Source organism: Dasypus novemcinctus, chromosome 8 (assembly GCF_030445035.2).
Source record: "Dasypus novemcinctus isolate mDasNov1 chromosome 8, mDasNov1.1.hap2, whole genome shotgun sequence".
Classification (NCBI taxonomy): domain Eukaryota; kingdom Metazoa; phylum Chordata; class Mammalia; order Cingulata; family Dasypodidae; genus Dasypus; species Dasypus novemcinctus.
In genome coordinates, this window is record NC_080680.1 from 129,882,763 (window position 1) to 129,910,071 (window position 27,309).

The 27,309-nt window shown below is 49.3% G+C and overlaps 1 protein-coding gene and 1 pseudogene across 4 annotated transcripts in view; both read left to right on the plus strand.

Annotated features, from left to right (window-relative positions):
- Nucleotides 1–27,309, plus strand: part of CACNA1B (calcium voltage-gated channel subunit alpha1 B) — a 211,157-nt gene that overhangs the window by 89,235 nt on the left and 94,613 nt on the right. For 2 of the 4 annotated variants that reach the window (XM_058302830.1, XM_058302829.1), the window contains 7 exons: nt 2,977–3,089; nt 6,043–6,174; nt 6,361–6,433; nt 20,283–20,400; nt 21,987–22,054; nt 23,530–23,636; nt 26,264–26,326. In XM_058302830.1, the coding sequence (XP_058158813.1) occupies nt 2,977–3,089; nt 6,043–6,174; nt 6,361–6,433; nt 20,283–20,400; nt 21,987–22,054; nt 23,530–23,636; nt 26,264–26,326 (674 nt within the window). The remainder of the gene's footprint in view (nt 1–2,976; nt 3,090–6,042; nt 6,175–6,360; nt 6,434–20,282; nt 20,401–21,986; nt 22,055–23,529; nt 23,637–26,263; nt 26,327–27,309) is intronic. The other 2 variants (XM_071217146.1, XM_071217147.1) reach the window with 1 other exon arrangement.
- LOC139439535 (inhibitor of growth protein 3 pseudogene) lies at nt 8,598–10,424 on the plus strand (annotated as a pseudogene).

A 27,309-nucleotide genomic window follows, 5' to 3' on the forward strand; every position in this document is an offset into this window, starting at 1 on the left:
AAGCTTCCTCCCTGCTTGAGGTGGCACTGGGGCCTTGGCTAGAGCTGCAATCTGACGTAGATTGAAAGAAACCCCACCAGCACTGTGATTTTCAGTCTGCCTTGCTTCTCTTCATGCCAGGCATGGAATTAAGAGGGTGGCTACCAGCCTCTTTCTGGCTTAGACAGGCTCAAACTTTAGCTGTTCTCAGGATTATACTTTAGCCTGCTGAATTTACTCATTAGTAGATGAAATTGGAGCTTTCAATTCCAGTTGTGGAACAGCTCCTGAGGTGGCTTGTTCCTCCACTGGAGGATGGGCACTGTCCTCCATGGCATGGAGCGCTCTACTTACAAATCTTCTCTGCAGATGGGCAGTCTCCTCCTTCCCTTCCTTTAAGTATGTTGCAGGACGCTCTTCTGGCCTCCTGGAGCCCCCAAACAGGTGTTTCAGCTAGCTCCAGAGAACCCTGGGTGTTTACTAACTGCCCTGTAGCAGGAGCTGACTCTAGGAGCTCCTTACTCTGCTGCCATCTTGCTGGTTCTCTGGTAAAATGCTTTTTTAAATGTATGTTTTACCACAATTAAAAAACGAAAAAATTATTAAAAGGTATTTCATTTTATTTCCATTTATTCCTTCTTGAATGCCTAGCTTTTCCTTTTATAGATCCAAGTTTCTGATCCATATAACTTTCCTTTTCACTCAGGAACTTAACATCTCTTGCAAGGCAGGTCTTCTAGTAAAAAAAAAAATTCCCTTAATTTTTGTTTCCCTGGGAAAGTCTTTATTTCTCTTTCACTTTTGAAGATAATTTCACTGGGTATAGAGTTCTAGATTGGTGGGTTTTTCTTTTAACACTTTAAATATTTCATTCCACTCGGTTCTTGCTTGCATGGTGTAGCACTTTGATATGGTTATGAATTCCAAAAATAGATGTTGGATTGTGTTTGTAATCTGGTCTCTACCTGGGCATGATTGAGTTATTATTGGGCTTTGATTGTGCCATATCATTAGGTATGATAAAAGGCATGTCAAAGGACAGAGTTGAGGGTTTTTAATGTTGGAGTTTTGATGTTGGAGTTTGATGCTGAAGCCTTAAGCTGGGGTTCTGGGGAAGAGACAGAGCTGTTCGCCTGATAGTCTACAGCTGACCTTGTGGAGGAAACAGAGGAGCTGAGCCCAGAGGAACCCAGGAAGCCTGAGTCCTCCCAGACGTCAGCAACCATATTGCTCCAACACGTGGAAATAGACTTTGGTGAGGGAAGTAACTTATGCTTTACGGCCTGGTATCTGTAAGCGTCTACCCCAAATAAATACCCTTTCTAAAAACCAACCAATTTCTAATATTTTGCATCAGCACCCCTTTGGCTGACTAATGCACATGGTTTAGATGAGAAGTGTGATGACATTCTTACCATTTTTCCTCTATAGGTAAGTTTTTTTCCTCCCTTTGGCTCCTTTCAAAATATTCTCTTTGTCATTGATTTCCCACAGTTTTAATGCAATAAACCTAGGTTTAGGCTTTGGGTATTTATCCTGTTGGTGTTCTCTGAGCGTCCTAGATCTGTGTTTTGGTGTCTTTCAGTAATTTTAGAAAATTCTCAGCCATTATTACTTCAAATATTTTTTCTGTCCCTGCATCCCAGGACTCCCTTTAGGCATATGTTGTACCTTCTGTAATTTTCACACAGATTTGGGATATTCTGTTACATTGTTTTCATCTCTTTTTCTGATTTCTGTTTCAGTTTGTAAAGTTTCTTTGACATTTCTTTGAGGTCTCTGATTTTTCCTCCATGGTATCCCATCTGCTAATGAGCCCATCTAAGCATTCCTCATTCCTTTCAGTGGCTTTGATTTCTAGCATTTCCTTTTTTTTTAAGATTTATTTTTTATTTATTTATGCCCCCCATTGCTGCTTGCTTACTGTCTGCTCTCTGTGTCCATTTGCTGTGTGTTCTTCTGTGTCTGCTTGTCTCCTGATGTTGCGTCATCTTGCCGTACCAGCTCTCCATGGGTGTGGCCTGTCAGCTCTCTGCAGGCGCGGGCCAGCTTGCCTTCACAAGGAGGCCCTGGGAAGTGAACCCAAGGCCTCCCACATGGTAGATGGGAGCCCAGTTGCTTGAGCCACAGCCGCTTCCCTCTAGCATTTCCTTTTGATTCTTTCTTGGAGTTTCCTTCTTGGCTGACATTACCCATCTGTTCTTGTGTGTTGTCTATGGCACTTGCACTCTCCACACCGGCTGCAGAGACGTAGTAGAGGACAGGACATGGGCGCTCCTGCTGACACAAGCCCGGTGTGTGCCCCAGTGCAGTGGCCGGCAGGGAGTTCAGTGTGGGTCCCTCAGGCGTCCTGTCCAGACAGCGGGGGTGCCAGGACTGCCCCCTTGAGTCCCACCCAACAGGGCTGACCCAGGTGGCCCTTCTCAGAGGACTGAGGGAGGAGGGGCATGCCTTTGCCCACAGGTCACCACGGGGAGCGTCCGAGATGTCCTGCTGGCCTCCCAGGCCAGTGGCCATAGCCCTACAGCCAGAGGTCATCTGTTCCTGGTGACCGCGTGCGGGCTCCTGGCCAGCAGGAGGACGCGTCAGGACGGTTCACGGTGACTTGGGGCAGTGGCCTGGGAGGGCGGTTCAGGGAAGCAGACCTCGTCTTGGGCATCTGGGCGTCAGCGCTGGGCGAAATGGCTTGTCCTGCCCAGAGGTGTGTAAGGAGGCCTCGGCCCCCCTGGCCGAGGTGTCGCACAGGTGAGGCTCAGACCAGGCCCCGGGAAGGTCTGTCAGGACACCGCCAGGTGTAACTTCCCCCACGTCCTGGGTCCTTGTCACCGTCTGGGGTGGGGCAGATGGAGGACGTTCTGTCCCAAAGATATGAAGATGGCAGGAGCAGGCGTGTGCTGCGGGAGGGAGCGGCACCTGCAGGACGCAGCGTGCACCCCGCAGGCTCGCAGACCACAGCGGCGCAGGGCAGCACCCTCAGGCTCGTGCCCTCCGTTGCAGGTCATCGTGGGGAGCATCTTCGAAGTTGTCTGGGCTGCGATGAAGCCGGGCACGTCCTTTGGGATCAGCGTGCTGCGGGCGCTCCGCCTGCTGAGAATCTTCAAGGTCACAAAGTACGTGGTCTGTCTGCTCCAGTGAGAGCTGGGGTGGGCCAGGGGCTGGGTTGGCGGGATGAGGGCTGGGGCTGGGTGGGACGGTGGTGGGGGAGGGCCAGGCTGGGGGCCACGGTGGGACGAGGGCTGGGGCGGGATGGGACGAGGGCCGGGTTGGCGGGATGAGGGCCAGGGCGGGACGAGGAGGGCCAGGCTGGCAGGACGAGGGTCAGGCCGGGCCGGGGTTTGGGGGCAGCAGGGCGGGGGGTGTTCGGGCCAGGGCGGGAGGAGGGTTGGGGGCAGGCTGGGGGTGCGGGGGGCTGGGTTGCCTGGGTTGGCAGGACGAGGGCTGGGGTGGGCCGGGGCAGGAGGAGGGTCAGGCCGGGGCGGGCCGGGGGCCGCCCGCCGCACGCCTTTCCCTGACAGTGTCCCCAGGTCTTCCTGGTGCTGGCCTGGAATTGGTTTAAGTTTGAAAAGATGGCGATGCAGCAGCACAGGCCGAGGCCGGTCCACCCGGCTCCCTCCACCGGGCTCCCCGGGCGGCTGCTCCCCACTGTTTCAGACCATCCCTCTCCTGAAACCCCAGTCCCATCTCCCCCCCCCTTCAGAACATGACGTTGCTTCATCAGTAATAGAGAAATGCAGAGAAATGCAAGTTCCCAGGTGGAAGCATTTTCACCATCCTGCCCCGAGTGTACCCACCTACCCTGCAGCCCCTGCCTCTGTGAGGGGAGGTCTGCGGAGGCGCCACCTGGCCCTGAGCCCACTGACCTCACCAGCGCCCCTTCCCCGCCTGCCGCCTCCTGCGCTGTGTCTCGAGACGGCGATGTGACCTCATTTTCAGTCCTACCTGTTTGAGTCTTCAGATAAGCCTGCAAACGAGCCGCTCTGCTGTGCATAGAACTGGTGGGCTGCAGTTAGTGAGGGTGCTGGCGCTAAAATATGCCCCCCACCCTGCCAGAGGCTGGAGTGGAGGAGGGGAGAGGAAAAACTCTTCCACCGCAGTCTGGGGAGTGGATCGGCCAGTCTTGGCCATGCTGACCCAGCTGCCCGGGCTCAGCTCACCCTGAGTTTCTGAGGCTCCTGTGCCTCAAGCAGCTGAAATGCAGGACACCCCGCCCCGCCCCGACCTTTGAGGCAGCGTCCGTGGCAGTCTGGGCCACGGCAGCTGTGGGACCCGAGCAGCAGAGCAGCCGACGCTGACCCACCCAGCCCTACGCCCCTGTCCCCCACCCCTCGCGAATGGAGAGCCCCTTGGAGCTCCGCCCACCTCCCCGTCAGTCTTTCACCATCTCTACTTTAAATCTGCGCTCACCATCTCTACTTTAAATCTGCGCTCACCATCTCTACTTTAAATCTGCGCTCAGGACGCCGGGTGGGGGGGGGCCCGGGTGTCGGTACAGGGCTCGGGCTGGTCTTTTGTGGCGACGGGGGAACTCAAGTCTGCCAGCATGCACAGAGCACTGGGGACGCGTGTCCCCGGCCTTGTGTCGCCTTCCCTGGACACCAGGGGGAGGGGCCTGGTGAGGTCAGTGCACCTGCCTGTGCCTGGCCGAGGGCCCCAGGAGGCAGGGTGGGCCGCACTTGCGTCGCGGTGCGCCAGCCCCCCTCCCCGCCGGGTGGCGAGCTCTTCTTCCGGAGTCTCTTGCCTGTTCTGCCTCCTGGCCTGCGCTGGGCCCCTCGGATGCCAGCTCTGTGGAGAAAGGCGCAGATGCAGGGCCCAGGGGTGCCAGGACGGGCTGAGCCAGGGAGGCCAGTGCACCCTTGTCCTGTGCAGCACAGGCTCCGCTCCAGGAGTCGTCCGGGCCCTTTTTCCCTCCAGCACCTGAGGAGGCTCGTCACTGGCCCCCCAGTAAAGAGGAGCAGATCCTCACGCTCTGTCTCATTCGACTTTGGTTTCATTCTCTGGAGAGGTGGCCTCTGGGCAGGGACACCCCATGTGGAGCTTTGCGCCTGAGGAAGGTCGGCCAGAAAAGAAGCAGCCCAAGTCCTGGGGGCCCAGGGGCAGCACGGGGCAGTGGGCAGGGGTCAGGCACGGCTTCGTGCTGTTGGGCCTGCAGCTCGGCTTCCTGGCCTGCGAGTCGCATCAGGAGTAGTATCACATTGGTTCAGTCCAGGGCCCTGCAAAGGGTGTGCCCTTAGAGGGCGAGCCGTTCCGGGGCTGCTCGTGTTGTCCTCGGACATGCAGTGATGCGCAGGGAGCAGCAGGAGCTGCCGTTTAGGAAGGGAAGGGCACTCCGTGGGAGGGCCTGGCACCTGCAGAGGCACAGAGGCCTGTGGCGTGTCCCTGGGAGCTGTGCCCCTGGGTCTCCTGGGAAAGTCTCACAGGACTGGGGTCGCTGGGGCAGGCAGTGTCTTGCCAGCCAGGACAGCGGCAGATTTTCACAAGGTACCTGCGAGTCAGACCCTGTTGGAGGTCCTGGGGATCTAGACGTGAATGAGACTAGCATATGTGGGCAGGCTGGAGGGGAGGCGGTGGTGAGGGAGGCCACGACGGCCTGGCTCAGCCGAGCTGGATCACGGCCAGACTCTCCTGCTGGAGGAAGCAGCTTGGCCTGTGTTCTGCTGATTTCCTTATCCTCTTGCCTGCTCGTGACAGACGTCTATGAGGGAGGGAGGACGGGGGCTGGGTCAGGGACCAAGTCCAGGTTTTGGCAACCCGATGGATGGGACCGTTCCCTGCTGAGGCGCGGACAGGAGGAGGAGCAGGTTTGAGAGGGACGTGGGGGGGCTGAGCGCTGGACATGTGGCTGTGCCTCCAGGGGGCCCCTGGCTACAGAAGTCCAGGATGGTGGGTCTGGAATCCCGAAAACACTCTAGCCCTCGGTCTTAGTGAAAGCATCGGGGCTCAGAGGGCGCAGAAGCCACAGGCTGAGTGCAGAGGGCTGGGCGAGTGCGCAGGTTGTGTCCAGAGCTGGTCTCTCCTTGCTGGACGCTGCCCAGGACTCAGGCCAGCCTTGCCTGCTCCCTGCAGGTACTGGAACTCCTTGCGGAACCTGGTGGTGTCTCTGCTGAACTCCATGAAGTCCATCATCAGCCTCCTCTTCCTGCTCTTCCTCTTCATCGTGGTCTTCGCGTTGCTGGGAATGCAGCTGTTCGGGGGACAGTAAGTGGGACCCTGGAGGGGCGCCTGTGGCCTGGACACTGCTTGGGAGCAGAGCTGAGGAGACAGTGCTGCCACAGGCCTCCTCCACCTGTCTCCCCTTCCTGGACATCCCCAAAGCAGCATGTTGCAGCCTCCAACAAGCTCCTGGTGGGGCTGCCTCTTCCCAAGGCTTCTTGGTTTCCTCAGGTTCAACTTTCAAGATGAAACGCCAACGACCAACTTCGACACCTTCCCTGCTGCCATCCTCACTGTCTTCCAGGTAAGACTCCTTGCTCTCTGTACATGCCTCGCCCCTCAGGTCTCATCCCATCTTCCCTGGTCGATGGTAGCCTCTCCTTGGTTCCTGAGCATACCCCAGAGAGCCGACATTTCAGACAAAACTTTCCTCGATACACAAGAGACCACATAGGAAATAAGCATATGTAGGTCTACAATGTGTGGGTCTCCAGTTCTAAACCTCGGTCCAGTTGGGAGGGAAGCTGGACACTACAATGCCATCTATGGAGCGAGTTTAGCTCCTTGGGGACCAGATGGTCTGGCAAACACTTGGTGTCAAGAAATCAGTTTATTTTATTGGCATCTTGGACCTGGAGTCTTATCTTTTATCCTCTGATAGCAAAAACACAAACAGCCTTAAACTCCTCCCCTCAGTGTCTCAGGCAACAGTGGGACCCCAGTTCTCATTTGTATCTGGAGAACATGCTCAGACAAATGCTCCTTGGAAGTCAAGGCAATGGGCCCATTTTCTGAATAACAGGGACCTTGTTGGATATTGCCCTGCAAACACTGCCATGACTGACCTCACCAATATGGTGGCACCACTGTGCATTTCTGCCCTACTCACCCTCCTTGTGTGCCATGTTGGAGACCATGTTTCATTCACTGTGACTCTTGGGAAAGCCTGGAATGCTGCATGTCCTCCAAACCATGAGCTTCACTTAATGTCCCCAGCCTCTGAGGTGCCTGACACTACAGGACTTGCCTTTCTATCTCCTATTCCATGCCCTAAGCTCTTGCCAGCCTGGCCTAAGCTCACCATTCTTACTGCTTTGCCCTGAATGCCTTCCTCTTGATTCCTCATGTCTGCCATTAAAGATTCCTCTGGTCAGTCATGGTCCTGTGACCACACAGGAAGAAGTAACTTCTTCCCATCAGCCACCACTGCTCAATCACTGAGTGAATTACAATTCCTAAGAAAGATTAAATGGCTAACCCTAAATTACAAAGCATATAAAGAAACAGGAAATTATGGCTCATTCACGAGAAAAAATAATTTGACAAAAAAATCATATCTCAGGAGGCCCAACATTGGAATTACTGATCAAAAATATCAAATCAACTATTTTAAATATGCTCAGTGAGCTAAGAGGAGGCATGGACAAAGAACTAAAGGAAGTCAGAATGATGTATATACAAATAGGGAGTATCAGTGAAGAGATAGAAATTATAAAAAGGGACCAAGTGAAATTCCATATATAAAAAGTGCAACTGCTGAAATGAAAAATGAAAGAGGAGTTCAGCAACAAATTTGAGCAAGCATAAGAAAGAACCAGTAAACTTGAAGATAAGGCAATTGAAATTTTCCAGTCTGAGGAACAGAATGAAAAAGAATGAAGAAAAATAAACAGACTTGAAAAAACGATGGGATACATTGAACATACCAAAATACAAATCATGAGAGTGTGAGAAGAAAGTCAGAAGACATGAATATACACATCCAAGAAGCACAGTGAACTCCAAATAGGATAAATTCAGAGAGATCCACAATGAGATACATTATAGTCTAATTGTTTAAAGCCAAAGGCAAAGAATCTTGAAAGCAGCAAGAGAGATGCAACTTATGACATAAAAGGAATCCTTAAGTTTAGCAATTGATTTCTGATCAGAAATCAGGGAGGCCAGAAGGCAGTGGGATGACATATTTAAAGCCTTGAAAGAAAAATTGGTCAACCAAGAATTCTATATCTGGCAAAACAATCCTTTAAGAATGAAGGAGAAATTAAGACATTTCCAGAAAAACAAAAGCTAAGGAAATTTATTTGTAGACCTGCCCTACAAAATTCTAAAGGAAAGCTACCAGATTGAAAGGAAAGGGCACTAGACAGAAACTCAAAGCCAAATGAAGAAATTAAGAACACTGGTATAGGTAACTTCTTCAGTAAATATAAAAACCAGTATTATTGTACTTTTGGTTTGTAATTCCTCTTTTTTCCTATGTAATTTAAAATGCAAATGTGTAAAACACTAATTATAAATCTGTGTTATGGGCAGACAATGTATAAAGATGTAATCTTTTACCATAATGATATAAAAGGGGTAGGATTTTTAAATTTTATTTTTTAATTAATTAATTTGCAGAGCCAACTGGGTGCTCCTAGCAGAGGTGCCATATTGAAAGGGACAAAACTCCAATGGCAATGAGTGACACAGATAAACACTGGATCCTCCTCATTTCCCCAGCTCTAAGGGCTGCGATGGTGTACCTAGAGGACTATCTGTTCCTTTTTTTTTTTTTTTAAAGGAGGTGCCAGGTGTTTAACCTGGGACCTTCTACATGGGAAGCAGGTGCTCAAACCACTGAGCTACATTTGCTTCCCCCTTAGAGAGCTATCTGGAGATGATCGAGCACCTTCCAATGGACCTGTAAGACTGCTTCATGGAAATGTGTAAGATGGACATGCAGGAGCAGAATGGCAGTGGATCAACTGGAACAAAGAGTTAGTGAATTCTTTATGAAAGCAAAGGAAAATAAACCTGAGTGGAGAGGAGAACAAATGAATTCCACCAAAAAAAATGACTGTAAAGCTTTGGAAGATGCAGATGAGAAGGTACAATTGGCAAACCAGATAGATGACTTTGTAGATTGACACTTGAGAAAGCCAGGTCAGGAGCTGGCTACGTTTAAAATGGAGTTGGAAGTTGATAATGCTGGAAATTACAGAAATATTAGAGAGGCAATCTTTGGAATTAGATAACACCTTCACAGTCAGTGAATAATCACCATGCTCATTCTTATACTCCAGTGGAAAAAAGAAGTATAACCCAACATCTCACCATATGAAAACATATCACATTCCTGAAAAGAAGTTTAAATCCGAATCTCTTCCTTCTACCTTTACACCAGATGCCTCTAAGGAAAATACACTAGGATGCCAAAATAATAATTCCTCAGCCTCTTCCAACCATGCTTACAATGTGAACTCCTCCCAACCTCTGGCATCCTATAATATTGGCTCATTATCTTCAGGAACTGGGGCAGGGACAGTTACCATGGCAGCAGCTCAAGCAGTTCAAGTTACAACTCAGATGATAGAGGGACAAATAACATCAAGTTTAAAAGCCAGTTATGAAGCATTTAAAAATAATGACTTTCAGCTGGGAAAAGCATTTTCAATGTCCAGGGAAACAATTGGCTAGTCATCATCTTCAGCACTCGTGATCACATTAACACAGAATGACAGTTTATTAGCAGCCAACTCATGGAGTGGTAGAGCAGAAATGACAACAAATCTTCATCATCTTCCTCCTCCTCTTCCTTATCTTTGTGTTCTTCATCATCAACCATCATACAAGAAATTTCTCAACAGACAACGGTCATACTGGAATCTGAGTCAAACAGTCAGACTGATTGGTCTTATGACCCAAATGAACCATGATATTGCATTTGTAATCAAGTATCCTATGGTGAGTTGGTAGGATGTGATAACCAAGATTGCCCTATAGCATGGTTCTGTTCTCGATGTGTTGGATTGATAGAAGCATCAAAAGGAAAATGGTACTGACCACAGTCCACTGCTGCAATGAAAAGAAGAGGTAGTCCACACAAACAAAGCTGGTCATTTCCTTTCAGGATGAAAAAAGAAGAAGAAAAGAGAAAGAAGAAACAATACATTTTGAGGTAACCACTTAAAGGATTTATATAGACAATTCTATAAGATCTTGAACTATAAATTTTATGGGTTGTATTTTAATAATGTAAGTAAATTATTTATGTCCTCCTGGTGTGCTATGACTGTTATTTCAGTTAGCCTTGGGTTATTTCAGTGGCCAACATATGCAAGCAAGCATTTGTACTCCTCAACTATTTTTTCCAAGTATGGACATTCTATAATATAGGCTTCAAAGAGTTCCAAAGATGAAGATTTTTAAAAATGTATTTTATATTCAACAGGTATATTCTACTGTAAGTACTGTACTCCAGAGCTGTTACATAACACTGTAAATAAATGTTTGCAAAAAAAAAAAAAAAATCAAAGTCATGCCTCTAAAAAGAATTTAAGATAATGGTTTTTAATATGCCTTTATAATAAGCTTTGCTTCTTTGCGAAACTAAATTCAGCAGTCTGAAAACATTGGTTCCTCTAGAATGCCTGGATACATAAATTGAAACTCCTGTAGGTAAAAACTAATTTATGCCATTAGTCTTTATATGTTTCTATGTTCGAATAGAGCACAGTTCATAAGGATGGAGGTGAAGAGAAAAGGGTGTTAAAGTGATACATTTTTATACCAAATGTGTTTTATTCTTTTGTGCAAGTTATCCTTAAAATTGGAATTGTACTAGGTGTTAACATGAAGTTTTAAAAAAATTTATAAAAAAGGGGTAGGGTAGCGATACATAGGAGGAGAGTATTTTTATACTATGGAAAGGTAAGTTGGTATTAGTTGAACTAGGTTGTTATCAATTTAAGATGTTAATTGTAATCCCCAAGATTACACTTAAATAAGATTACACTTTGTTATTTCACTAAGAAGATAATTAAAAATATATATAGAAAAAGAAGAAGGAAATAAAAAAGGTACACTACCCAAAAATCAACTAAATAAAAAAAGCAGTAATGGTGGGATTGATGAACAAAAAGCATAAAAGACATACTAAAAACAAGAAGCCAAATGAATGGCCAAAGTAAGTTCTTCTGCTTCAGCAATTACTTTAAATATAAATGAGCTAAACTTTCCTATTAAAAGTCAAAGAATGTAGGAATAGATTAAAAAAAAACAACCATGATCCACATATATCCATGATCCAAGAGACACACTTTAAACACAGAGATACAAAGGGATTAGAAAGTAGAAGGGAGGAAGTTATTTCATGCAAATACTAACCAAAGAGAGCTGGGGTAGCTATAGTGTCAGAATAGACCTTAAGTTAAAAAAGTTTATGAAACAAAAGAGTATTCTATATGGATAAAAAGGTCTATCCAGAAAGAAGATATAACAATTATAAATCTATATATGTCTAACAGCAAAACCCCAAAATATATGAAGCAAAAACTGGCAGAATTGAAGGTAGAAATATTTCTACAATAGTTGCAGAATTCAATTTCTTACTTTCAATAATGGCTAGAACAATCAAGTTCAACAAGGAAATAGTGGAATTGAACAACACTATAAACACATCAGACTTAACAGACATACAAAACACTCCACCCCAAAACAGCAGAATACACATTCTTCTCAAGTGTACATGGAACAATCTCCAGGATAGACCCTAAGTTTTAGACCACAAATGATGAATTAACACACCTAAAAAGATTGAAATCATACAAAATATCTTCTCAGATCAGAATGGAATGATACTAGATATCAATAACAGAAGGGTAACTGGAAAACTCACAAATATGTGAAAAATAACACACTGTTAGACAACCAATGGGTCAAAGAAGAAATCACAAAGGAGATTAGAAGATACTTAGAGACCAATGAAAATGAAAACATAACATACCAATCCATATAGACTGCAGCAAAAGCAGTGCTAGAAGGGAAATTTATAGTTGTAAATGCCTTTGTTATAAAAGAAAAAGACTTAGCTTCAGTAACCTGAGTGAACACCTTGAGGAACTAGAAAAAGAAGAGCAAACTAAACCCAAAGCTAGCAGAAGGAAATTAATAATAGAACACCGATTCATGCTATATAGAATGGAAAAGCAATAGAGCATATCAACAAAACAAAAAGTTGATTCTTTTGCAGAAATCAAGACCATTGACAAAGCTTTAGCTAGATTAAGAAAAAAGAAGATTCATATTACTAAAATCAGAGAAGAAAGTAAGGACTTAACTACCAACTTGGAAAAAAAGGTTCATAAGAGACTATTATGAACAATTGTACAACAACAAATTGGATCACCTAGATGAAACAAATTCCTAGAAACATGCAAACTGCCAAAACTGGCACAAGAAGAAATAGAAAATATGAGTAGATCTATAACAAGTAAGAAGATTGAATCTGTAATAAAAAACCTGCCAACAAAGAAACGCTCAAAACCATGGAGTCACTGGTGAATTCTACCAAACGTTTAAAGATAAATTAACACCAGTTATTCTCAAACTCTTATCAAAAGATTGAGGATGAAGGAACACTTCCTAACTCATTCTGTGAAGCCAGTTTTATCCTGATACCAAAGCCAGACAGACACAAGAAGAAAATTACAGATCAATATTCCTTATGATTATAATGAAAAAATCCTTAATAAGAGACTAACAAACAAAAAAATAGAAGCATATTAAAAGGATTATACACCATGAACAAGTGGAATTTATCCCAGGAATGCAAGAATGTTAGACGTACAGAACTCAATCAGTGATAAACACCACATTAATAGAATGAAGGAAGAAAACTGTATTATCATCTCAATCGATGCAGAAAAGGCATTTAACAAAATCCAACACCCTTTCAAGATTAAAACACTCAATAAACTAGGAATAGAAGGGAACTTTCTCAACATGATAAAGGTCATATATGAAGAACCCACAACTAACATCATAGGCAGTGATGAATGATGCAAAGCCCTTCCCCTAAGATCAGGAACTAGACAAGGATGCCTGCTTTTGCCACTTCTATTCTACATAGTTCTGGAAGTTTTAGTCAGAGAAGTTAGTCAAGAAAAGGAATTAAAAGTCATCAAAATTGTAAAGAAAAAGGAAAATTAATTCTTCTAGTAGATGACATGATATTATATTAAATATTAAATATTCCACAGAAAGCATGAGTGCTAATAAATGGTTAAGTTGCAACATACATCAACACATAAAAGCAGTTGCATTTCTATACACTAGTGATGAGTAATCTAAAAAGAAAATTTTAGATTACTAAAATTTACAGTAGTTTCAAAAAGAGTGAAATATCTAGGAATAAACTTTACCAAAGAATGCAAGGTGTGTTCACAACTACAAAACATTGTTGAAAGAAATTAAAGAAGACTTAATGGAAAGATATCCCATGTTCATGGATTGGAAGACATAATATTATTGAGATGTCAAAACTAACTAAAGTGATTTACAAATCTAATGTAATTCCCCTAAAATCCCAACGACGTTTTTTGCAGAAATAGAAAGACACATCCTAAAATTCACATGAAATTTCAATGGACTCTAAATAGTTAAAAACAATCTTGAAAAAAAAGAAGAAAGTTGGAGGACTCATGCTTCCTGATTTCAAAACTAACTAGGAAGTTATAGTAATCAAAATCCAGCGGTACTGTCTTAGGATAGACAGACCAAGAGAATAATACATTTGTTAGCCCAGAAAGAAACCATGACATATATAGTTGATTGGTTTTTGACAAGGGTGTAGATACGATTCAAGTCTTTTTAACAAATGGTGCTTGAAAAACTGGATATCCACAGGTAAAAGAATGAATGTGGACCCCTAGCTCTCACCATATACAAATATGAACTCAAAATGGATTAAAGACCTAAATTTAAGAGATAAAAGTATTAAACTCTTAGAAGAAAACATAGGAGCAAATCTATATGACCTTGGATTTGGCAGTGTTTACTTAAATATGACGCCAAAAGTAAGGCAACACAAGAATAGATGAATTTGATGTTATCAAAATTTAAAATTTTTGCGCATCAGAGTACACTATAAAGAGAGTGAAAAGGAAACCCACAGAATATATTTGCAAGTCATATCTCTGATAAAGAGTTAATATCCAGGATATATAAAGAATTCCTATGATTCAACAACAAAAAGAAAAAACAAGTAAAAAATGGTGAAGACCTTGAATAGACATTTCTTCAAATAAGATATACAAATGACCAATAAGCACATGAAAAGATGCTCACCATCATTAGTCGTTAGGGAAATGAAAACAAAACCACAATTAGATACCACTTTACACCTACTATAGTTGTTGGCTAATTTCAACAACAACAACAAAACAAAAAACAGAAAAGAACAAGTGTTGGCAAAGATATGGAGAAATTGAAACCCTTATGCAACATGTAACATGGTGCGACCACTGTTGAAAACCATTTGGTGGTTCCTCAAAAAGTTAAACATAGAATTACCATATGACCTGGTAATTATACTCCTAGGTATATACCCAAAAGAACTGAAAACATGTACATAAACAGATACTTGAATGCCAGAGTTCATAGCAGTATTATTCACATTAGCTGCAAGATTGAAACAAGCCAAATTTCCATCAAAAGATGAGTGAATAAACAAAATGTGGTGTGTGTGTATATAAAACATATATAAATGTAACATATAACATAGAATATATAATGGAATATTATATATAAAATATATAATAGAATATTATTCAGCCATAACAAGGAATAAAGTTATGATACATAGTACAAATGGATGAACCTTGAAAAATTATGCTAAGTGAAATAAGCAAGGAACAAAAGGATAAATATTGCTTAATTCCACTTTTTGAAATATCTGGAATAGGCAAATTCATAGAGACAGAAAGTAGATTAGAGGTTACCAGCAGCTGGGGTCCTGGGTTTAGACAGGGATGGGTAGTTATTGCTTAATGGGTATCGAGTTTCTGTTTTAGGGTGCAGAAGTTCTGGAAATAGATAGTGGTAATGGTTGCACAACAGGGTGAATGTGCTTAATGTCATTGAATTGTATACCAAAAAAATGTTTAAAATGGTAAATTTTGTCATACATCTTTTACTACAATAAAATATCTAAGAAAATTAACAAGCCATGGACTAGGAAAAGGTATTTCCAGTGTCAGCAAATAACTAACAAAGGATCAGTATCCAGAGTATATAAAAAACTTCTACAAATCCGAAAGAAAAGGAGAGGACAAAGGATACAAAAAATAACCCAAAGGAGAAGAAATGGGGCTGGTGGATGGATCAGGGAAATGCCAGTTAAAACCAATGAGATGCCCTTTCTTACCCATAAGTTTGGCCAGCATGGAGGACTATAACAAGGCCAAGTGTTGGAGAAGATGAGAAGGGAGGCTCCTTGTGTTGCTGGAGGTCGGTCGAGCTGCTGTGGGGAGTGCCGGCCTCTGGAGCATGCACCTTCATGGCCCTGGAGAGGCTTTTGCTCAGATACACAGACCATCAGGGCAGCGTTAGAAGTGGTGGCAAACCTGGATTCACTTGACTACTCAGCACCAGGGGGATGGACAAGGAGAATGTGTTATTACCTGAACAGCAGGGAAAATGAATGACCTAGAACCAAATATGTCAACATGTGTGAGTTTCCAACAGGACATTGGGAAAGAAAAGCAAGTTTTGTAATAATGCATAGAATATGATACTAGATAAATATGATTGAAAAACATACAAAACTAAATTGTATATTGTTTATAATCAGTGTGCAATAGAAGTATAAAAACTTGCCTGGAAATGGTAAACTTCAAATTCAGGACTCTGTTGGACAGCTGAGGAGAGGGAGGAATGAGATTGGTGGAAGGGGGCGCATCAGTTCAAGAGACTTTGACCACATTTCGATGCTTATTTCTTAAGCTGGGTGTCCGGTATACAGAGGATTGTTAAATTACACATTGTAACTTTCTAAATGTGTACAATATTACATAATTTAAAAAGAAAGGAATACAAATGGTAAATTAAGTAAATATTGATATCAGCCAAAATAGAAATTAAAGTAAAAAATTTTAATGAGAATAAAGACACATATTACATAATGACGCAAGGAAGTCACCAAGCAGATGTGCAACAATGACCTTATATGACTTAACAACATAGTCTCAAAATACATTGATCAAAAATTGACAGGATTACAAGAAGAAATCAAAAGTCCACCATTTTATAAGAGATTTTAAATGTATCTTTCAAACTGAAGGATGAAGCAGGCAAAAGATTAGAAGGATGTAAAAGAGCTGATGAACATAATAAATAGGAACCACTTCATGTAAATAGGACTCTGCACCCAACAGATAGCAAATAGAACACTCAATATTTGGGGACAATAGAACATTCAAAGAAACTGACCACTTACTAGATCACAAAAGAAATTTCTCCAAATATTAAAGAATTGCTCTCCTACGGAACAAATTCTTGACATCATTTAACTATATTAGAAACCATTAATAAAAAGTCATTTAAAATCTTCCACATATTTGAAGTCCGAAGGATGCACAACTAAATATTGGAGTAAAGAGGAAATCACAATGGAAATTACAGAATATTTGAAACTGAACAAATAACATCAAAAGTTACAAGATGAAGCTGAAGTAATACTTAGAGGGAACTTTAAATCTTAAATGTAATTATCAAAATACAAAAGAAGACTAAAAATAAATGAGTTTAAGTACTAATCTCAAGAATCTAGGGAAAAAGAGGGCGCGGATATGGCTCCAGCAATTGGGTACCCACCTCCCACATGGGACCTCCCAAAGACGACAAGCAGACAATGAGCTGATAGATGAGGGAGGCATCTTGGGGTGGGGGTGGGGGGTTGAATAAAAAAAATAAATTCAGGAAGGCTTCTGACTTTACAAAAAAAATCTAGACAAAATAATAGATTAAATCAAAGAAAAACTGAAGACAGGAAATAATGGTATAAGAACAGAAATTAATGAAACAGAAAACTGAAAATACAGAAGACAAAACTGGTTCAAGAAGTGAAATCTTGGATATAATCATTAAATAATCAAGCCCTCTACCTGCCTTTGTGCCCCTCTTTTACCAAGCCTTTGAAGAACAGATGACAACTACCTTAACGCCTCAGAGAAGGGAAGGAACCCGTTACGAGGCTGGTGCAGCCTCCATCCCAAGCCAGAAGCGGACTGAGCGCGTGCGGACTGACCTGTGGGAGCGTGTGCCCGCCGGGGTCTCCGACCCTTTGTTGGCTGGCGGTGCTGAGCACTTCACATGTAGCAGATGCTCTTAAGAGTTTGCTCGGGGAGGCGGGTCCAAAACTCAAACCCTCATAGCTAAACAGTGTTTATCCTGGTAATTCAAGAATTTCTCAGTGTAATTCCCAGTCTTTACAGGTTAAGAGAAAAACAATCATAACAGCTGCAGAAAGAAAAAAAAAAATTGATAAATTTCAACTTTCCTTCATAAACCATAATAAAACATCTTATCATGCTAAGACTCAATAGGACTTTAAAATCTGGTAAAGATTATCCACAAAAAACCCAGAGTAAGTGGGGTGATAGCTAAAGTGAACTTTTTTTGGGGGGGTGATGAAAATGTTCTAAAATTGACTGAGAACTATAGCATATATTGTGGGTATAGTAAAAGCCACTGAATTGTATATTTTAAAAGGGTGAATGGTATGGTATGTGGATTCTATCAATAGAGCCATTATTTTGAAAACCCATAGCAAGCTTCATAGATAATAGTAAAATATCAGAAGCATTATCATTAAAGAAAAAACAAGGATGCCTGGTATTCAGACAGTCTAAGTCAATGGTAAAAGATAAGAAAAAGACGTGAAGTAGAAGGGCTAAAAAAAAGACAAAATTGTTATTTGCAAGTGATTTAATTATTTACATAGAAAGTCCAAGAGAATCTATTAGAAATAATAAGAGAATTCATCGATACAAAATTCAAGAACTTTTCTACATAGCATCATTCAGTCAGAAAATTCAATTAAAAAGGAAAGATCTCATTCAAAGTAGCAACAAAATATGTTATAAGGTACCCAGGAAGAAATCTAACAATAATTATGTGACTGTCATGGGCATAATAGCATAATTAGAGAAGGACCTAAAATTAGAACTGAAGATGTGGAGAGAGGAGAGAGATGTTATGTGTGGGAAGCCTTGAATTGATAGGGGTGTCCGTTCTCCCCGATTTAGGCTTTGAGTTCAATGCGATGCAAGTCTGAATCCCAACAGGTTCTCTCTTGGAATTCAGCTTATTGATCCTATAGAAGAGTAGATGTCCAGGAATTGTCAAAACAACTCTAAAAAGAAGAACAAGAAAGGGGATTTGCCCTGCATGTATCAAGACTTTTTTTTTTAAAGCTACAGCAGTGAAGATGGTATGAAATATATAAAGACAAAAATATCAAGAGAACAGACTAGAAAGCCCAGAAACATGCCCAAATGTAGTGAGGAATTTATGTGAGAAAGATGATGCATTTAAAAAAGTGGGTCTGGAAAAATTGTCTTTCCATATGGAAAGAAGAAAATTAGGTTCTTACTTCGTCTCCATGCATGCATGAAAAAACAAGAAACTCCAGCTGGAATAGACACCTAAATGTGAAAATTAAAACTGTAAAGGTATTAGAAGAAAATAGAGGAAACTATCTTTATAACCTTGGGATTGGAAGGGGGTTCTTAAATCAGGCACAAAAGTAGGAATCATAAAGGAAAAGATGACTAAATTTTATTAAACTTCTTTAAAATACCAAAATAAGTTAAAAACAAGCAGGAGACTAGAAGAATTTCCAATCCATAGAAGGGATAAGGGATTCATGTACACAAGAATGTAGCTGCTGAGGGCAGGGAGAGGGAAGAAGAGACATGATGGGGGGCATTTTCAGGACTTGGAGTTATCCTGGGTGGTGCTGCAGGGACAGATGCTGGACATTGTGTGTCCTGCCGTGGCCCACTGGGTGGACTGGGGGAGAGTGTAGACTACAAGGTAAACCACTGTCCATGTATTCACCAGGTGCAGTGAATGTGCCACGATGATGGAAGAGTTTGCTGATGTGGGAGGAGTGGGGTGAGGAGGGTGGGAAGTATATGGGAACCTCATATTTTTTGAATGTAACATTTAAAAGAAAATAAAGAAGAGAAAAAGAAGAATGCACAAGGAAGCCTCCCAGTAAGTGAGGGGAAGACAAGACGCCCACATGCACTCGCGGCCTGGAAACGGGGGCCTGAGGCTGCTGGGCAAGGAGCAGCCCCCGCGCTCCCCTTTCGCCTTGTCAGACTGGGGGTAATGCATGGCAAACCAGGGATGGCCCGAGCGGGGGAGGGAAAGCCTGTGCTGCTGCTGCTGAGGATTTGGGGCAGTCACTATGGACAACAAGCAGAAACCAGGAAAGCACTGATGTGTCTGTCAGGACACTTCAGTCAGTTGAAGGAAAATTGCAATGGTTAACAAATAGATTTATCCATATCAGAATGGATAAACCACCAAGATATAAACAGCAAGTTGCAGAATATGTGTATTGATCCCATTCTGTCGGTGTTCAGAACACGCATGCTGAATATTGTCTGCAGACGTGTGCGTGGGTGGGATGTTGTAGAACTTCAAAGCCAGGGACCCGGCTCCGTGACGGGGGCTGCCGGGCGGGCAGTCGAGGCAGCTGGGCTGGGAGAAGAGCAGGGACTTCGGCCTCATCAGCTACCTTTACATCCTTTAAAAAAACCTGATGCAAACACGATGCAATGTGAACAGTGTTCATTTTGGGTGGTGGACATATGAGTGTTTATTTTATCCTCTCGTATTTTTCCAAAAGTAAAGATAGAAAAGAGAGGCCTGGGTTTACAAGGATTGCTTTCGGCCGCCCCACCCAGACCATCAGGCCCCTCGGTGTCTCTGAGCCTCAGTCTCTCAACTAAACAGCAACGAGGACAGCTCTGGGCGTCCAAGAAGCGCCTCCCAGCCCTGCCACTGCAGTGGGCTAGGCAACGGCTCGGCTCCTCCCTGCCCTGCTCGCCCTTTCCTGGAGCTGCCTCCCTCTGCTCTCCGCTCCTTCCTGCCTCTGCTCACCTCTTGCCTGGAGTTGCCTCCCTTTCCTGGCCGAACACCTAGACGGTCTCCACCAGCTGACCCGCGTCTTTCTGAAGTCTCCCTGGAGGACTTGGAAGCAGCCTGGACATGCCCGTGTGCTGCAGGGTGCAGCCGTGTCCTTGGCCCTGCACGTGTGTGTGTGTGGGCGGGTGAGGGCGGCCCCGGCACACACCGTGGTGCTCTCTGCCCCACAGATCCTTACTGGAGAGGACTGGAACGCGGTGATGTACCATGGGATCGAGTCTCAAGGTGGAGTCAGCAAGGGCATGTTCTCGTCCTTTTACTTCATTGTGCTGACGCTGTTTGGAAATTGTATCCTTCCCGGGCTGGGGTGCCAGGCGTTAGCGTGTGGCCCAGACCGGACTCTCGACGGCCGTGCGGCTTCCTCCGGGAGGGTGGGAGTGGAGCCCGAGCTCAAGGACCGCGGGGTCTGGGAGAGAGAGTGGCTCTTAGGAAGCACAAAGCATGGGAGGCTCCGCAGAGCAGGTGGCCGGCGCGCTCCGGCAGGTGGGGCTCAGGGCCTGTGTGCAGGTGAGCCAGGAAGCTGGTGCCAGTTGCACGTGGGGCATGGGGTGGCGAGGCCAGCGGGCTGACTCGGGGACACTGGGCTGCCTTGTCTAAACTCTCATTTGGTTGACTCGTTAATTTCTGAGTCTGGGTTTAAAAACTGCTGCACAGAAACGTAAAGGCTGAATGTGGGAGGACGACAGGATCGAGCTGCCGGCCCCTTGCCTGTCCTTGCTGCCTCGCCTGTTCCCGTCGCCTATCTGTGGCGCAGCCATGCTCTTTCTCCTGTTCCTGCCTGCCTGAGTGACCCTGCCACCCCCCACCCACGCGCTTGGCCCCAGGGCTGGTCCTGGCGCGGCTGTCCTATAGGCCCTGCTGGCCCTCGGCTGAGGTGGAGCCCGCCCGGGAAGGGTCCTCACTAGCCCAGCCGGGGCCCCCTGGGCTGGGGAGAGGGGCTGCAGGTGCACAGCGTTCTCAGACGGGGTGACTGCCCCCCCAGGGGGCAGCAGACCCAGCCTAACGTCTTCACTTCCCAGCGGGGGTAAGAAACACGACGGGCATCGAATGGGTGGAGGCCAAGGATTGCACGGCACCTGCTGCGCCCAGGACAGCCCACGGTAGTGACGCACCGGGTGCCAGCTGCGCGGAGGCCGAGGGCCCCAGAGAGGTGGTAGCATAGGGGCAGCTGATGGCCGGGCAGGGAGGGCAGGCAGGCAGGAACGGGGCTGGGGCACAGCCAGACCGGGCCCTGCGCTGCGGGGACGGGGTCGGGCAGCTCGGCAGGAGGGCGCCCGTGCGACGGAGGCCTTTTCCACGCAAGGGCCCCTGGAGACTCAAGAGGGCGGCGTGGGGAGGAGGCCGCTGCCTGGCCCTGCTGCATGTCAGGGTCGGGCCCTGGGCCCCTGCCTGGCAGGGCTGGCAGCAGCCTTCCCTCAGGGCTCCTGGGAAGCAGGTGGGCTCAGGCTGTGGTCTCCGCCCCAGCGCCCAGGAGACTCTCAGGCCAGGGCTGTTGCCCCACCGTGGATAGAGGGGTCCTGGGACTCCTGGTTGGAAAAGGAGGGGAAAGGACAACGGGGCCTGCAGCCTGCGAGCAGGGGCCACTGTGGGGAGGCATGGGGCAGGGAGGCGCCAGAGCAACGCCTGCTGTGCGTCAGAGCTTGGCTTGGGGCAGCAGGGAAGGGCCAGGGGCAGGACGCGGGGAAGGAGGGGAGGGGGCAGAGAGCTTGGTGGTGAGCGGAGGCCAGGAGTCTGGCGGCTGGGCTGGCGTGGGTCGAGGGGTGGCGGGGGTCTGAGTGGTCAGGGGGCTGAGGGCAGAGGCTGGAGGCCCTGTCACCCGTACCGGCTGGGGAGGGGAGTGGGAAGAATCCCCTTCCTTAGCTGGGGCCAACCAGACACGCTGTTGAACGTCTTCCTGGCCATCGCGGTGGACAACCTTGCCAACGCCCAAGAGCTGACCAAGGTAGGTGCTCATGTGCCAGACGGCGGCCACACTGCTCTGGACGTGGCCTGGGAGCCTGGGGACTGGCCTGGGTCCAGGGTGGAGCGTGGGCAGCTGGAGGGGTTGTGGGCCCCCATCTGGATGGAGCCCAAAAGGGAGGAGCCCAGCTCTCCTGCCTCGGGCCTGGGGGCCAGGGACCTGGTTCAGTGGCCGTGAGAGGGAGGGGTGTGTGCCGTCGGGGGCGCGGCTAGGGTCTCCAGTGAAATTCCAGGTCTAAAGATCCTAAAACGCGGAACAAGGATGTTGGTGGTCACTCAGGCAGTGAAGGGACACCGTGGTCATTGCAGGGCAGTGGAGGGACACCTGGGTCACCTGGGCGCTGAGGGGACACCTGTGGTCATCCTGGGGCAGTGGAGGGACACCTGGGTCACCTGGGCGCTGAGGGGACACCTGCGGCCAGCCTTGCTGTGCGTGGTGCCTGCTTTCCCTGCGGAGCCCGCTGGCTCCACTCCTCGCCTTGTCCAGGGCTGAGTGGAGACAGGCTTACATGCCTCCCTCTGTGACTCCCCTGCGGAGGACACGGCCGCTCACTGTGCGACCACTGTCCCCATGGTGCTGAGCACTGCGCAGCCGGCCGCTCGCTGTGTCACGGCCTGCAGAGCAGCCCACAGCTTGACACTGGGCCCACACGGTGCAGGCTGCCTGCACTCCTGTGCCTTCCCTGCGCGTGTCTGCATGCCATTGCGCCCCACGTGCAGGCGCCCTGCCCGTGTTGCCCACGGTGCAGTCCTTGTGGTTCAGCAGTCTCCAAGACCCAGCCCCTGGGAGAGAAGGTTCCAGAGCCTGGAGGCAGGCGCTCAAGGCACGGCGCCACGTGCAGGCGCCCCAGCTGGTCCTTGGCGGAGCCCGCGAGTCCGGCCCTGCCCCTTGCGCGGGCCTCTCTCTTCCGAGCACGCGGGTCTGCCCGTTTCTGCAGTCAGCCTGGACCGCGACGGCGCCCACCGCCCCAAGGGCCGGGACGCTCTCCTTGGCATCAGGACTTCCCAAAGGGGCCAGGCCCCCGTCATGGGGTGCCGCGCTTGTGTGATTGGAGATGTCCCCTGCCCAGAGGCTTGTCAACAAGGACAAATGCCATCGCTCGAGGAAAAGCCCTGGGCACGGGGTCTGGTTCAGACAGTGGGACACGGGAGGCAGCTGGCAGGTGCCGTGTTCGGCCGTCCTGGCCCTGCGTGCAGGTTCCAGGACGCGTGGGGACTGCGTGCCGGCGTGCCAGGCCCTGTGGAGCGCCACGGGGTCTTGTTCCGTTTCCCAGGAGGCAGGAGACGCTGGCGGGGGCAGCTGTCCACCTCCAGCCCCTCGAGCCAGCTGGTGCCACTGAGCAACGGGTCCCCGAGGAGCCGTGTGCACCCAGCGCTGGGCAGAGGGGCCCGGGGCGGAGGCCCAGGGAGGAACGTGGCGCGGGGCCGGTGACCAAGGGCATTCGCTTCTCCACACAGGACGAAGAGGAGATGGAGGAAGCGGCCAATCAGAAGCTCGCCCTGCAGAAGGCGAAGGAGGTGGCGGAAGTGAGCCCCATGTCCGCCGCCAACATCTCCATCGCTGCGTAAGGCTCTTGGGCCGGGCGGGGAGTGGGGCCACTGCGCCATCCCAGCCCGGACCCTCCGCAGGACTCCCTTCTGGAGGCTTCTTCAGATGGCTCCCCGCCTTCCCCAGGAGCTGGGGCCCCAGGGGGTGGCAGGAAGCAGGCCTCCCTGGAGCGAGGCCGGCGCTGTGCTGCCTGGGTGCGCGGCCGCAGCAGGGACGTGCGCGGAGGCCTGTCTGTGTCCACAGCTCTCCGGAGGTGTCCTCTGTGGGCTGGGCCTGAGGCGCCCGTCCTGGCGGCCCCCACCGGGCAGCGCCTTTGTGAGGTTCTGTCAGGACAGAGGCCAAAGGACGGGGGACAGGCTCCACCCCGAGGACGGCCCGGCCTGGCGCGGGCGGCGTCTCAGGTGTGAGGGGTCTTGGCGCTGGGCGAGGCTTCGGCCAGGGCTGCGCTGCCCCGAGGGGTGCGGCAGGAGGCAGGGACCCGCCCGGGCCACGCGTTCCAGCCTGGGTGTCGGCGGGCCCTGCCTGTCCTTTCCACCTACGGCTGGCTGCCCGCGCTTCAGCAGTGCCAGGGCCGTGCATGGTGGCACGTGGGGGGCGTGCTGGGGTCTGGGGCCTCGTGCCTAGTGTGTGTGTGTCAGCCCCACCTTGCTGTGGTCCCAGGAAGAAACCTGTTTCTGGGGTGTCCGCAAAGGCCCCGCCCTGTTCCCAGGCCAGGCCGACAGCACCAGGCTTTGAGGGGTGCAGACGGAGGCTGCTGGCGGGCGGGGGCTGAGCTGCTGGAAGGAGGTTGGGGCGCTGCCTGCGCCCCTGCTGGGTAGCTGCTGTGGGCACGAGGGGCCCCGCATGACCAACCCGTGCCGGCCTCGTCCCCCTGCGGTCCCCAGTGGGACAAGGGCCTCTTTTCCTGGGCTGGGTTCTGGGGGCAGGGGGTACTCCGCCTCGAGGCATCCCAGGCCAGCGCCCAAGAGCCAGGCTTGTCGCCGCGGGTCCCATGGCTCTGCGGGGGGGTGCGGCTTTGAGCTCCCGGCTCTGGGCCCGTCCTCAGCTGCCACAGGGCAAAGGCTGCTGCACAGCGCCAGCTGCCGCGTCCACCCCGTCTTCCGATCCCACTTTCTGCTCTCCTGGCAAATCACGCTGGTCAGGCGGCAGCTCCAGGCCCGCCCCTGCTCGCCACGGTGCACGGCCACCTGCCCCTGGCCTGCCCTGGATGCGCCTTTTGGTTTGCGCAGTGGCTGCACAGATGTTCCGCGGGTGTGGCCGACAGTGGGAGCACCTCTGGGTCCTTGTGCTCGACAGCGGCGGGGGCGCCCCAGGACGCCTCTGATGGGGAGCTCGGCCGTGTGCCCTGAGGCTGCCCGCGGCCCAGGTGCCAGCGCCTGGCACTCACACCGGATCCTGTCCAGGCGTCGTCACCCCACCTGCTCATGCCCATTCACAGCCTCACACCCACGTGTATCTCTCAGACTCTCACATGAACTAATACTTACCCATAGTACTTTCTTACACACTCACCCCTGCACGTTACACAATACTCATTCAGACACACAACACTCACACCCGCACGTGCTTCCTTACATACACACAATAGTCAAACACACTCACACATGTGCTCTTTCTTACGTGCTCACACTCACACTCAGCTTCACACACATTTGCAGTCATGCTGACCCCTGCACATTCTCACTGCTTCACACTCACACGTATACTCACAGCACTCACACCGCACATGCCCTTCTGCATTCGCACTCTGCACACTCACGCCCATTCGTATTCTCTCACACCCACGTACTCACACTTGCTCACCCAGGGCCCACAGCAGACGAGCTCCTCCCCCTCCCTCTTCCCCTCCCTCTCTCCCCCTCCCCCTCCTCCCCCCTCTTCCCCCTCCTCGCCTCTCCTCCCCCTCCTCCTCCTTCCCCTCCTCGCCCTCTTCCCCTCCCCCTCCTCGCCCCTTGCAGGTGCACGTAGTTCTTGGCCTGGAGGAGGAGGAGCTGGGAACTTGCTTGATCTCTCCCAGGGATGCAAAAGGGAGGAGAAATGACTCTAAAGGGATCTTTAGTTTCTCTCTCTTGGTTGTGGAAAAGCTTCCAGAATGGTTTTTGGATATGGCTGGAATTATACCCAGAGGGAAAGTGGGTGTCAGTGGGTGAACCTGATTTGCTCTGGAAGGTGTCAGAGGGAGCTGGAAGCGGCTGGCTCGGCCCTCTGGGGAGCAGGGAGGGGATGGGCTGCCCAGCGAAGCACCTCAGGTAAGGAGCCCCTTCCCCACCTGTGAAGGCCAGAGAGGGGCCTCCTCAGGCTGCAGGGGGGGGTCTCTGATCCGGGCCCTTCAGGAGCCAGGGTGGGGCTCGCCTGGAGCTCACCTCCACAGCGGGGAGGGCTGGGCTGCAGGGGAAGCTGGCACTCGTCGGCCAGCCACCTGGGGGTCCGCTCGTTTGGTCAGTCTGACTTCTCTGTGCGTGTGGGAAAGAAGCCGGCTGTGCTTTGCCCCTGAACTGCTGTTTTGCCTAGAGGACAGTTGGTGCACTTTCTGACAGGTGCGTTCCTGCCGCTCGCCCCGGCCCCACGGCCCATGGCGTCTCGTGTCTCTAGGACTTCCTCTGTTTTCTCACTTGTGTTCTGTTTTGTTTTTTGCATGTGCAGTTTTGTAAAGCAAACTCGAGGTACTGTCTCTCGCAGCTCATCCGTCTCCAGCGTGAACTCACCGTGAGTCGCTCTGCTGCCACATCCAGCCGTGGCTCCATGAAAACCCTGACTCTGCTTCCCCAGGGCCATTCGCTTCCCGGGCGGCTTGGGGCCGCCCTTCACCGGCTCAGCCCTCCGCTTCTCTCCTGGTCTGTCCCGTCTGCTCTCTGCGCGCCTTCTCTCTCGTCTAGAGTGTGTCTGCCGCTCCTCGTCTCTCTCCAGGGCCTCGCCGGCCCAGCCGAGGGGTTGGCAGAGAGCACTGGCGTGGGGTCCCCGGGGACACTCGTCACCTGCCGCCCTGGCCCACCCACCTTCCGTCCTTGGCCGCACCTGTGGCCCTCGGGAACCCTTGTTTTCGAAGGGTGGCACTGCCGGGCCGCTGTGAGGCTCGTTAGCCGACCAAGGCCCGAGCTAGAGCCAGAGAAGGCCCTGGGCAGCTGCTCTGGGAAGTGCTCCCAGGCAGCCGTCCCCAGTGGCCAGGCACCCAGGTGAGGAGCCCCTGAAGCGGTCGGGATCAGGCCACCGGGCCGAGGGGCCAGTACCCCCATGTCCTGCAGCTGGCACAGATGGGTCTTGCATTTTGGCATCTGGAACTGCTGGCTGTCAGGGTGTCTCCCGGGGTAAGAAAGACTGTTGGGTCCTGAAAATGAACTCACATGGTGGAATAAGGGGCAGACATAGATAACAATGGGGTCACACCCGTGGCTGCTTTGGTGGTCAGCGTTAAGGGGAACTGGTCATCCCAGCAAGGACCCCGAAGCAGGGCCATGGCTCAGAACCGCTACAGCTTCTTTCTGAGCCCTGAGCACCCACCCTGGCCTGGGGCCATCCTCTCTGGTGCAGCTGAGTGGCCGGCTCAGCAGGGCTGGGCAGTCGTGGAGTGGCCCCTCCACGGGGTATCTGAAGAGGCCTCAGGTGGGACTTGGTGCTGCAGGCTGCGGCGGCCCAGCTGGCTCTCTGCTGTGCCCGGGGAGCTTGGCAGAGAGGGCCAGAGGGCGAGGCTG